The 13,767-nt window shown below is 45.4% G+C and overlaps 1 protein-coding gene across 1 annotated transcript in view; it reads right to left on the bottom strand.

Moving 5' to 3' along the window:
• LOC311109964 (type II inositol 3,4-bisphosphate 4-phosphatase-like) overlaps nucleotides 1-13,767 on the bottom strand; it is a gene marked incomplete at its 5' end in the record, with an annotated part of 64,043 nt that overhangs the window by 26,551 nt on the left and 23,725 nt on the right. The window contains 2 exons of the mRNA XM_084188479.1: nucleotides 7,566-7,713; nucleotides 11,082-11,453. Coding sequence (XP_084044605.1) covers nucleotides 7,566-7,713; nucleotides 11,082-11,453 — 520 coding nt within the window. The remainder of the gene's footprint in view (nucleotides 1-7,565; nucleotides 7,714-11,081; nucleotides 11,454-13,767) is intronic.

Below are 13,767 nucleotides of genomic sequence, written 5' to 3'. Positions count from 1 at the left end.
TAATGACTGTTAGATACTGCTGTAGGAACCCAAGAGGCTGGTGTTTCATAATGACTGTTAGATACTGCTGTAGGAACCCAAGAGGCTGGTGTTTCATAATGACTGTTAGATACTGCTGTAGGAACCCAAGAGGCTGGTGTTTCATAATGACTGTTAGATACTGCTGTAGGAACCCAAGAGGCTGGTGTTTCATAATGACTGTTAGATACTGCTGTAGGAACCCAAGAGGCTGGTGTTTCATAATGACTGTTAGATACTGCTGTAGGAACCCAAGAGGCTGGTGTTTCATAATGACTGTTAGATACTGCTGTAGGAACCCAAGAGGCTGGTGTTTCATAATGACTGTTAGATACTGCTGTAGGAACCCAAGAGTCTGGTGTTTCATAATGACTGTTAGATACTGCTGTAGGAACCCAAGAGGCTGGTGTTTCATAATGACTGTTAGATACTGCTGTAGGAACCCAAGAGGCTGGTGTTTCATAATGACTGTTAGATACTGCTGTAGGAACCCAAGAGGCTGGTGTTTCATAATGACTGTTAGATACTGCTGTAGGAACCCAAGAGGCTGGTGTTTCATAATGACTGTTAGATACTGCTGTAGGAACCCAAGAGGCTGGTGTTTCATAATGACTGTTAGATACTGCTGTAGGAACCCAAGAGGCTGGTGTTTCATAATGACTGTTAGATACTGCTGTAGGAACCCAAGAGTCTGGTGTTTCATAATGACTGTTAGATACTGCTGTAGGAACCCAAGAGGCTGGTGTTTCATAATGACTGTTAGATACTGCTGTAGGAACCCAAGAGGCTGGTGTTTCATAATGACTGTTAGATACTGCTGTAGGAACCCAAGAGGCTGGTGTTTCATAATGACTGTTAGATACTGCTGTAGGAACCCAAGAGGCTGGTGTTTCATAATGACTGTTAGATACTGCTGTAGGAACCCAAGAGGCTGGTGTTTCATAATGACTGTTAGATACTGCTGTAGGAACCCAAGAGGCTGGTGTTTCATAATGACTGTTAGATACTGCTGTAGGAACCCAAGAGGCTGGTGTTTCATAATGACTGTTAGATACTGCTGTAGGAACCCAAGAGTCTGGTGTTTCATAATGACTGTTAGATACTGCTGTAGGAACCCAAGAGGCTGGTGTTTCATAATGACTGTTGGATATTGCAGTGTATATAAATATACACATTTTCACATAAGTAGTGCACTGGCCCTTTACTATTATTAGCAGACCGATATAGCTCTCTGTAGCAGACTGATATAGCCCTCTGTAGCAGACTGATATAGCCCTCTGTAGCAGACTGATATAGACCTCTGTAGCAGACTGATATAGCCCTCTGTAGCAGACTGACATAGCCCTCTGTAGCAGACTGATATAGCCCTCTGTAGCAGACTGATATAGACCTCTGTAGCAGACTGATATAGCCCTCTGTAGCAGACTGACATAGCCCTCTGTAGCAGACTGACATAGCCCTCTGTAGCAGACTGACATAGCCCTCTGTAGCAGACTGATATAGCCCTCTGTAGCAGACTGATATAGCCCTCTGTAGCAGACTGATATAGCCCTCTGTAGCAGACTGATATAGCCCTCTGTAGCAGACTGATATAGCCCTCTTTTGCAGACTGATATAGCCCTCTGTAGCAGACTGATGTAGCCCTCTGTAGCAGACTGATATAGCCATCTGTAGCAGACTGATATAGCCATCTGTAGCAGACTGATATAGCCATCTGTAGCAGACTGATGTAGCCCTCTGTAGCAGACTGATATAGCCCTCTGTAGCAGACTGATATAGCCCTCTGTAGCAGACTGATATAGCCCTCTGTAGCAGACTGATATAGCCCTCTGTAGCAGACTGATATAGCCCTCTGTAGCAGACTGATATAGCCCTCTGTAGCAGACTGATATAGCCCTCTGTAGCAGACTGATATAGCCCTCTGTAGCAGACTGATATAGCCCTCTGTAGCAGACTGATATAGCCCTCTGTAGCAGACTGATATAGCCCTCTGTAGCAGACTGATATAGCCCTCTGTAGCAGACTGATATAGCCCTCTGTAGCAGACTGATATAGCCCTCTGTAGCAGACTGATATAGACCTCTGTAGCAGACTGATATAGACCTCTGTAGCAGACTGATATAGCCCTCTGTAGCAGACTGATATAGCCCTCTGTAGCAGACTGATATAGCCCTCTGTAGCAGACTGACATAGCCCTCTGTAGCAGACTGACATAGCCCTCTGTAGCAGACTGATATAGCCCTCTGTAGCAGACTGATATAGCCCTCTGTAGCATCTCCACTTTGGCAAAAAAGTTTGTTGTATAATGAAGAACAGTATCTTGCAGGGTTCAATAGTTGTACGTTGTTGCCCTGTCCCTTTCTCTGTGGTTGTCATTCTAATGGAATCCAGAAAGAACAAAATCGTGTCCTCAAACATTTACATCAAAAGGTGCAAAGTTATGGGCAAAGACACAAAACATCCACATCAAATAAAATACTTTTCTTGATCAAATAAAATGGAAAACAACCACTTTTTGTGGAGTATTAATTTACCATCCTTACAAACCACTTAATGTATATGTACATTACTGTATCTAGGTTTGTACCTGTAGCCTTTCCATCACCCATGAAGAAAGTGGTTTGTGATGATATGATGTGATGTTGTGGCTCAGTTGGTCGAGCATGGTGCTTACAATGTTAGGGTTGTGGGTTCGATTCCCAATGCGGGAGCAGTACAAAACTGTATGCACTCACAACTGTAAGTTGTTCTTGATAAGAGCGCCTAATGAAAAGGAATGAATAGACCATTTCAGTTTTCACATAGAAATAAGTTGCAAAGTATTTCAAGAAACTGGAAAACATGTATCAAGCAAGTATTCCCGTGGCTATGCCAGGAAGAGAAAACACATGAAGTTGAGAAACTTTTATACCATGGAAACAGAAAGACTTTGATCTAAACATGTTGTGCTGGCAAGCAATTGAATCACTAACAGAATGTCTATTCAACAAATGAAGAGAACAAGTTGGTTTAAAAAAATACCTGCGGTCTAAAAATGGATTCAACCCAGATGATGAATCTTTGTCAAATCAAATCTTATTTGCCACATGCGCCGAATACAGTGAAACACTTACTTACAAGACCTTAACCAACATTGCAGTTTTAAGGAAAAAAAGTGTTAGTAAAAAAATTAAAATATAAAATAACTTAAGAGCAGCAGTAAAATAAAATAACAGTAGGGAGGCTATATACAGGGGGATACCGGTACAGAGTCAATGTGCGGGGGCACAGGTTAGTCGAGGTAATTGAGGTAATATGTACATGTGGGTAGAGTTAAAGTGACTATGCATAGATAATAAACAGAGAGTAGCAGCAGCATAAAAGAGGGGGTGGATAGTCCGGGTAGCTATGATGAGCTGTTCAGGAGACTTATGGCTTGGGGGGTAGAAGCTGTTAAAAAGCCTTTTGGACCTAGACTTGGCGCTCCGGTACCGCTTGCCATGCGGCAGCAGAGAGAACAGTACAGTGGGGGAAAAAAAGTATTTAGTCAGCCACCAATTGTGCAAGTTCTCCCACTTAAAAAGATGAGAGAGGCCTGTAATTTTCATCATAGGTACATGTCAACAATGACAGACAAATTGAGAGAAAAAAATCCAGAAAATCACATTGTAGGATTTTTAATGAATTTATTTGCAAATTATGGTGGAAAATAAGTATTTGGTCACCTACAAACAAGCAAGATTTCTGGCTATCACAGACCTGTAACTTCTTCTTTAAGAGGCTCCTCTGTCTCCACTCGTTACCTGTATTAATGGCACCTGTTTGAACTTGTTATCAGTATAAAAGACACCTGTCCACAACCTCAAACAGTCACACTCCAAACTCCACTATGGCCAAGACCAAAGAGCTGTCAAAGGACACCAGAAACAAAATTGTAGACCTGCACCAGGCTGGGAAGACTGAATCTGCAATAGGTAAGCAGCTTGGTTTGAAGAAATCAACTGTGGGAGCAATTATTAGGAAATGGAAGACATACAAGACCACTGATAATCTCCATCAATCTGGGGCTCCACGCAAGATCTCACCCCGTGGGGTCAAAATGATCACAAGAACGGTGAGCAAAAATCCCAGAACCACACGGGGGGACCTAGTGAATGACCTGCAGAGAGCTGGGACCAAAGTAACAAAGCCTACCATCAGTAACACACTACGCCGCCAGGGACTCAAATCCTGCAGTGCCAGACGTGTCCCCCTGCTTAAGCCAGTACATGTCCAGGCCCGTCTGAAGTTTGCTAGAGTGCATTTGGATGATCCAGAAGAGGATTGGGAGAATGTCATATGGTCAGATGAAACCAAAATATAACTTTTTGGTAAAAACTCAACTCGTCGTGTTTGGAGGACAAAGAATGCTGAGTTGCATCCAAAGAACACCATACCTACTGTGAAGCATGGGGGTGGAAACATCATGCTTTGGGGCTGTTTTTCTGCAAAGGGACCAGGACGACTGATCCGTGTAAAGGAAAGAATGAATGGGGCCATGTATCGTGAGATTTTGAGTGAAAACCTCCTTCCATCAGCAAGGGCATTGAAGATGAAACGTGGCTGGGTCTTTCAGCATGACAATGATCCCAAACACACCGCCCGGGCAACGAAGGAGTGGCTTCGTAAGAAGCATTTCAAGGTCCTGGAGTGGCCTAGCCAGTCTCCAGATCTCAACCCCATAGAAAATCTTTGGAGGGAGTTGAAAGTCTGTGTTGCCCAGCGACAGCCCCAAAACATCACTGCTCTAGAGGAGATCTGCATGGAGGAATGGGCCAAAATACCAGCAACAGTGTGTGAAAACCTTGTGAAGACTTACAGAAAACATTTGACCTGTGTCATTGCCAACAAAGGGTATATAACAGTATTGAGAAACTTTTGTTGTTGACCAAATATTTATTTTCCACCATAATTTGCAAATAAATTCATAAAAAATCCTACAATGTGATTTTCTGGATTTTTTTTCTCATTTTGTCTGTCATAGTTGACGTGTACCTATGATGAAAATTACAGGCCTCTCTCATCTTTTTAAGTGGGAGAACTTGCACAATTGGTGGCTGACTAAATACATTTTTTCCCCACTGTATATGACTAGGGTGGCTGGAGTCTTTGACAATTTAGAGGGCCTTCCTCTGACACCGCCTGGTATAGAGGTCCTGGATGGCAGGAAGCTTGGCCCCAGTGATGTACTGGGCCGTACGCACTACCCTCTGTAGGCCGAGCAGGCCGAGCAGTTGCCATACCAGGCGGTGATGCAACCAGTCAGGATGCTCTCGATGGTGCAGCTGTATAACTTTTTGAGGATCTGAGGACCCATGCCAAATCTTTTCAGACTTCTGAGGGGGAATAGGCTTTGTTGTGCCCTCTTCACGACTGTCTTGGTGTGTTTGGACCATGATAGTTTGTTGGTGATGTGGACACCAAGGAACTTCAAGCTCTCAACCTGTTCCACTACAGCCCCGCCGATGAGAATGGGGGCGTGCTCAGTCCTCTTTTTTTCCCTGTAGTCCACAATCATCTCCTTTGTCTTGATCACGTTGAGGGAGAGGTTGTTATCCTGGCACCACACGGCCAGGTCTCTGACCTCCTCCCTATAGGCTGTCTCATCGTTGTCGGTGATCAGGCCTACCACTGTTGTGTCGTCTGCAAACTTCATGATGGTGTTGGAGTCGTGCCTGGCCATGCAGACGTTGGTGAATTGGGAGTACAAGAGGGGACTGATCACGCACCCCTGAGGTGCCCCCGTGTTGAGGATCAGCGTGGCAGATGTGTTGTTACCTACCCTTACCACCTGGGGGCGTCCAGGATCCAGTTGCAGAGGGAGGTGTTTAGTCCCAGGGTCCTTAGCTTAGTGATGAGCTTTGAGGGCACTATGGTGTTGAACACTGAGCTGTAGTCAATGAATAGCATTCTCACGTAGGTGTTCCTCTTGTCCAGGTGGGAAAGGGCTGTGTGGAGTGCAATAGAGATTGCATCATCTGTGGATCTGTTGTGGCGGTATGCAAATTGGAGTGGGTCTAGGGTTTCTGGGATAATGGTGTTGATGTGAGTGTGCAGTGTGCACTGCAGTGTGTCTCTATTGAACCAATGTTCTATTCATTTCCAATGGGGGAAACTCTTGTCCTCTGAATGGGGAACATGCAGAGGTATATTGTGAATGATAAAGAATCCTCACTATAAACGTCAGAGAACTACAGCAGGTCCTGCAATGTGATGTAAAGGTCAATAGGGGGCAGTGTTGTACATGGGAAAAGGTTTAAAAGGAACTCGGCTGCCTATGTATTCTGCATGGCTCCAATGCTGTGATGAACACCATTGTTGAAAAACTTGTAATTGCGTTTATTTCCCACTGACTGCTTTATGCCAACAAAAGTCAGGAAAAGCTCAGTCAATCTATTAAATCCCACACTTCTCCTCACCTCTCTTGCTCCCTTTCTCTCCCTCTCTTTCACTCACAAACGAAAAACAACTCCTCCTCCTCCGCCCCCACACCTACCCAAAGCACATAAAAAAAAGCTTAGCACTCAACATCTGGCTTCCCCTTGCCAAATAAATCATGCCTTATCTCGCCTTGCAAATAGAGTTTACACTACACACATTGAAAAAGGAAGAGAAACTCACCAACTGTCAACCCTTCTTCTTCCCACCTGTCCAAACAGACAAACTCCCACAATGCCTTGTCAACGGAAGCGTGGGCTGGACCAATCACAGCCCTCGGTCTGGATAGTACCACAGAGATAAAACACCTCTTATTATTCCACCCTTTGTCTTCAGACAGTTGAGGATGACCCCTCCCTGTGCCTGTTCTCCACCTTTCCTTCTTACCGTCATTCCAGTGGAGGCTGCTGAGGGGAGGACGGCTCATAATAATGGCTGGAACGGAGCGAATGGAATGGCATCAAACCATGCGTTTGATGTATTTGATACCATTCCACGGATTCCGCTCCAGCCATTACCACAAACCCGTCCTCCCCAATTAAGGTGCCATCAACCTCCTGTGCTTCATTCGGTCATTTCTGAGAGTCTGAGCGTGTTCAGCCTTTGTGCAGACCCAAATACTGCAACTGGCTAATGTGGTACGTGACTGCCATCTTATGGTGAGAAGGAGTTTAGACATGACTAGAGCTTGTACCATGCAGAAACTGGATGTCCAGGACTCAACATTTTACATTCACATTGTAGCCATTTAGCAGACGCTCTTATCCAGAGCGACTTACAGTTAGTGAGTGCATAGATTTTCATACTGGCCCCCCGTGGGAAACGAACCCACAACCCTGGCGTTGCAAGCGCCATGCTCTACCAACTGAGCTACAGGGGACCATCTCTGGTTAGTATTGCAGGAATACATAACTGTATGTAGGTGATATTGGGAATCAACTTGGCAAGACAACACAGACAGATCTGGGACTAGGCTACTGTACATGTATAGGGAGGGCATTGTTATGGATGTAGAGACGGGTTTTTCTGTTAACTGTTACTCTTGTTAGAGTCACTCTTTGATACGACACATTCAGCGGTGAAACTATTACCAGGGTTGTGGGAGGTGATGACATCAGCCAGGACCTGCTCAGGGATTGGTTGTTCCTGGTTGTTGTTGATTGGTTCCTGCTCCTGGAGCTTGTCCACCATGGCGATGACACAGTTGAGGCTCTTCGCCACGTTCGCCCACACCCTGTCCTAGAGGAGACAAACACAACGTCAGCACCTGGCCTGTGTGTGTGTGTGTGTGTGTGTGTGTGTGTGTGTGTGTGTGTGTGTGTCAAAGGTCAAATAGGGGATGATTATATTTGTCCTGTTTCACTGCATGTACAAGTGGGTAACCTGTACGAATATGAGGTGTGAAATGGAAATTTATTTTTTGCATATCCCAACTCCTCTTGAGACACACTCGGAGAGTGAGGTCACGGCATGTGTGTGTGTGTGAGTGATAACTAAAAGAGATAAGAGAGAGAGAGAAAGAAAGAAAGAGAGAGAGAGGGAGAGAGAGAGAGAGAGAGAGAGAGAGAGAGAGAGAGAGAGAGAGAGAGAGAGAGAGAGAGAGAGAGAGAGAGAGAGAGAGAGAGAGAGAGAGAGAGAGAAAGAAAGAAAGAAAGAGAGAGAGAGAGAGAGAGAGCGTAAAGGATAAAATAAAGTGAGATAGATGTCAATCTGCATGTGATATGTCTGGAAGATCAATCCATGTTCCACACCTATCTGTTGGTGAACCACAATGTTCAAGGTACTATTGATCCCAAAAAATAGAATCTAATAAATAATATCAACCATTTTAAATATGGATCTATATATAATATATATATATATATATATATATATATATATATATATATATATATATATATATATATATATATATATATCTCTGAGTCGATAACCTGCCTTGGGCCACTACAGTGGGTTTGAGTATGATTGGATGTTGGCTGTTCAAAGCCCTTATCACCAGAATTTTACTAGCCTTTAACTTTCATTGTCTCAAAATCAATCGGTCACAGAAGAACTCCAAAAATTCTGAAGATTTCCTCTACTCTCAAAAAACGCCATCCGAGAGGTCACAGTATGTTGTCCGATGGCAATTGCAGCCTGCTTGAAGAGATTATGCTTTTCTACTATGGCGTGGAAAGCCTCCAAACTCTGCTGTTTCATATTGTCCTCATAATGTCCTCATTTTTTAATTGATTTATTCACTTTCTGTCAGTTGAGGAAAGTAATTAGGCTTGCCAAGCATGTGTGTGTGTTGGAATGAAGTTTGGACGTCCTTTGTTTCAGAGGTGAGTGTGTTTGAACTCCTCTCAAAGGCAGACAGTTTTTTGATGGCTGATTAGGAATTGTAGTGTGTGACTCTGGCTAAGTCCCTGCTGTTAGCTAAGGCTTTATTGGACTGAGGGCCCATCGTTTCTATTAGCACACACACACACACACACACACACACACATACACACACACACACACACACACACACACACACACACACACACACACACACACACACAGGGGTTCCTAGATACCAGACTCTTATTACAGTGAGGGAAAAAAGTATTTGATCCCCTGCTGATTTTGTAAGTTTGCCCACTGACAAAGAAATGATCAGTATATAATTTTAATGGTAGGTTTATTTGAACAGTGAGAGACAGAATAACAACAAAAAAATCCAAAAAAAAGCATGTCAAAAATGTTATAAATTGATTTGCATTATAATGAGGGAAATAAGTATTTGACCCCTCTGCAAAACATGACTTAGTACTTGGTGGCAAAACCCTTGTTGGCAATCACAGAGGTCAGACGTTTCTTGTAGTTGGCCACCAGGTTTGCACACATCTCAGGAGGGATTTTGTCCCACTCCTCTTTGCAGATCTTCTCCAAGTCATTAAAGTTTCGAGGCTGACATTTGGCAACTCGAACCTTCAGCTCCCTCCACAGATTTTCTATGGGATCAAGGTCTGGATACTGGCTAGGCCACTCCAGGACCTTAATGTGCTTCTTCTTGAGCCACTCCTTTGTTGCCTTGGCCGTGTGTTTTGGGTCATTTTCATGCTGGAATACCCATCCATGACCCATTTTCAATGCCCTGGCTGAGGGAAGGAGGTTCTCACCCAAGATTTGACGGTACATGGCCCTATCCATCGTCCCTTTGATGCGGTGAAGTTGTACTGTCCCCTTAGCAGAAAAACACCCCCAAAGCATAATGTTTCCACCTCCATGTTTGACGGTGGGGATGGTGTTCTTGGGGTCATAGGCAGCATTCCTCCTCCTCCAAACACGGCGAGTTGAGTTGATGCCAAAGAGCTCTCATCTGACCACAACACTTTCACCCAGTTCTCCTCTGAATCATTCAGATGTTCATTGGCAAACTTCAGAAGGGCCTGTATATGTGCTTTCTTGAACAGGGGGACCTTGCGGGCACTGCAGGATTTCAGTCCTTCACGGCGTAGTGTGTTACCAATTGTTTTCTTGGTGACTATGGTCCCAGCTGCCTTTAGATCATTGACAAGATCCTCCCGTGTAGTTCTGGGCTGATTCCTCACCGTTCTCATGATCATTGCAACTCCACGAGGGAGATTGACAGTTATTTTGTGTTTCTTCCATTTGCGAATAATCGCACCAACTGTTGTCACCTTCTCACCAAGCTGCTTGGCGTTGGTCTTGTAGCCCATTCCAGCCTTGTGTAGGTCTACAATCTTGTCCCTGACATCCTTGGAGAGCTCTTTGGTCTTGGCCATGGTGGAGAGTTTGGAATCTGATTGATTGATTGCTTCTGTGGACAGGTGTCTTTTATACAGGTAACAAGCTGGGATTAGGAGCACTCCCTTTAAGAGTGTGCTCCTAATCTCAGCTCGTTACCTGTATAAAAGACACCTGGGAGCCAGAAATCTGTCTGATTGAGAGGGGGTCAAATACTTATTTCCCTCATTAAAATGCAAATCAATTTATAACATTTTTGACATGCGTTATTCTGGATTTTTTGTTGTTATTCTGTCTCTCACTGTTCAAATAAACCTACCATTAAAATGATAGACTGATCATTTCTGTGTCAGTGGGCAAACATACAAAATCAGCAGGGGATCAAATACTTTTTTCCCCTCACTGTATATTTTGACATATTCACAGTTTCTTAAGACTTCTGTAACTGATACTATATTTGATCATCAAGAAATGTTGCACTGACTATTGAAACTCCAGGTATGAGATACAGCAACTTCTAGACTTGCACTGGCAAAGAGGGCGAGGGAGAGACAGAGACAGAGAGAGAGAGAGAGAGAGAGGGGGAGAGAGAGAGAGAGAGAGATGGAGACAGATAGAGACAGAGACAGAGAGACAGAGAGAGAGAGCGACAGAGACAGAGAGAGAAACAGAGAGAGAGACAGAGAGAGAGACAGAGACAGAGACAGAGAGAGAGAGAGAGAGAGAGAGAGACAAAGAGAGAGAGAGAGAGACAAAGAGAGAGACAGAGAGAGAGAGGAGAAGAAGAGGGACAGAGAGTGAGACAGACAGACAGACAGAAACAGAGCAGACACAGAGCCAGATGATGGTATAGAAACAGCAGGACTTGCCCATTCCTCCTCGTCGTACTCCTTATGGCACGGTATGGAGTCCTGGCAGTTCAGAGGTGTCTGCCCGTCTTCTCTGATGGGAGGCGTCTGAGAGCCACCTTCCACATTATTACACACTATCACAGGGCTGTCTGTAGCCGATGGCTGCCCAGGACTGTGGCCTGGGTTCTGGGGTGGACTCTGGCCTTGTTGACCCCTCTGGCTGGGACTCTGGTGGTCCTGGTGGTTGTGACCCTGGTGGCCTGGTAGGGTCTGGTTCTGGTTCTGAGTCCTGGTCTGGCTCTTGGTCACGTAGCCGGGCTGTGCAGCGTGGAGGGCCAGCAAGGCGCTCTTCACCAGCTCGTCTTTGAGCGCGTGCACAAACTGCTCCGTCTGCAAGAAATCAGAGAGAAGAGAGGAAGAGAGGGAGATTGAGGGTGGGATGGTGGTGAGGTAGGGAGAGAAATACAGAGAGAGACAGAGTGAGAGAGTGTGGGATAGAGGGGAAGGGAAAGGGAGATAAAGGGATGGTGAATGAAAGAGAGAGAGAGAGAGAGGGTGAATGAGAGTGCCAGAGAACATGGGAGGGGGATATGACTGAGGAGTTCATCAAAAACTGAGTGTGTGTTCAGCGGGCTAGTAAAATGAAGGAGTGATGGAATATGAGCCTTCCTCCTCGCTAGCCTTCCTCTCCTTGTTCGATAGCACCGGCAACAACGTCAACAACAACAAACAATTCAATTACTCCTCAGTGAGCCCTCTCGCCTCCGAGGGGTAGCTACCTCCTTTGTTCTCAAATTCACAAGCTGCTGAATGCTGATGATCATCCAGCGCCAAAACGTCTCGCACCCTGGCACAGATAAGGGCTCTCAAGAATAATTGAGTTAGCATCGCAATAAGCAATTCTATTACCACAGCAATCCACATGCAGTCTAATACAACACATGAGCAGAGATCCTTTGAACAGGTGAACAAGAGAACCAATGAGAGACTGAACGAACTAATGCTGCATATATTAGTCACCGAAACCCATCTGGAGCATCTCTCCCCCGTGCTGCCGCTAACCCCCTGAAACATGACCCAGAGGGTAGAGAGGTATCTGTGCACCTCTCTGGGGTGAGAGAGGGTTGAGAGGAACGCTGTGCACCTCTCTGGGGTGATAGAGGGTTGAGAGGAACACTGTGCACCTCTCTGTGGTGAGAGAGGGTTGAGAGGAATGCTGTGCACCTCTCTGGGGTGATAGAGGGTTGAGAGGAATGCTGTGCACCTCTCTGGGGTGAGAGAGGGTTGAGAGGAACACTGTGCACCTCTCTGGGGTGAGAGAGGGTTGAGAGGAATGCTGTGCACCTCTCTGGGGTGATAGAGGGTTGAGAGGAATGCTGTGCACCTCTCTGGGGTGAGAGAGGGTTGAGATGAACATTGTGCACCTCTCTGGGGTGAGAGAGGGTTGAGAGGAATGCTGTGCACCTCTCTGGGGTGATAGAGGGTTGAGAGGAATGTTGTGCACCTCTCTGGGGTGATAGGGGGTTGAGAGGAATGCTGTGCACCTCTCTGGGGTGATAGAGGGTTGAGAGGAACACTGTGCACCTCTCTGTGGTGAGAGAGGGTTGAGAGGAATGCTGTGCACCTCTCTGGGGTGATAGAGGGTTGAGAGGAATGCTGTGCACCTCTCTGGGGTGAGAGAGGGTTGAGAGGAACACTGTGCACCTCTCTGGGGTGAGAAAGGGTTGAGAGGAATGCTGTGCACCTCTCTGAGGTGAGAGAGGGTTAAGAGGAATGCTGTGCACCTCTCTGGGGTGAGAGAGGGTTGAGAGAGGGTTGAGAGGAATGCTGCGCACCTCTCTGGGGTGAGAGAGGGTTGAGAGGAACACTGTGCACCTCTCTGGGGTGATAGAGGGTTGAGAGTAATGCTGTGCACCTCTCTGGGGTGAGAGAGGGTTAAGAGGAATGCTGTGCACCTCTTTGGGGTGAGAGAGGGTTGAGCGAGGGTTGAGAGGAATGCTGTGCACCTCTCTGGGGTGAGAGAGGGGTAGGTGGCACTTGGAGGATGTTGGAGGGCTTGTACGCAAACAGTGTGAGACTGGAGAGTGGTGTCTTTGTCTCTTAGTGGCTATCTAGACTGTGGTTGCTCCTGAAAGACCTCTGCATGTGCAGGGTTCTGTTTCAGCTTTATATCTGGCAAAGTGATCTGATATGGAATAATCTGAATATTAACTTAACAGAACAAGAAATCCTGCTTACATTGGGAGTCATAGAGGCCTGGTTTTGACAGACACACAGCCTTGTAGGACATAATCATAATGGATTATGGAGGTTGTCGAAAAGTGCATGTATGAGCAAACAGTTACAGAACAGCTTGAGTGTGATTGCATTCCATTCACTTTAATTGCCTATCATGTACAGTATATAGATTTATTTATAACTGTAAATGAATTATTTGAGAGCGGTATAACTCTGGATTAAAATACATAACTTGATTAACATTTGGTGGGAGTTCACATTTACTTAAATTAGGAGAAAACTTTATCGACACGGATACTCGCACGCACAAAAATGCACGCATGCACACACTTCCCCACAACCCAACAACACACACAAATCAACTAAGCAAAAAACCTCAATAGGATCAAAACTCCCCCTGAAAACGTAAAATGCCAATCCATATTCAAATTGAAATGTGCTTATCTTCCACAACGTTAATTTGCAA

The sequence above is a fragment of the Coregonus lavaretus genome (genome assembly GCF_964263955.1).
Source record: "Coregonus lavaretus genome assembly, contig: SUPER_35_unloc_1, whole genome shotgun sequence".
In the NCBI taxonomy this organism is placed as follows: domain Eukaryota; kingdom Metazoa; phylum Chordata; class Actinopteri; order Salmoniformes; family Salmonidae; genus Coregonus; species Coregonus lavaretus.
Note: the sequence above shows the minus strand (reverse complement) of the source record. Positions and strands in the feature narration are given on the sequence as shown.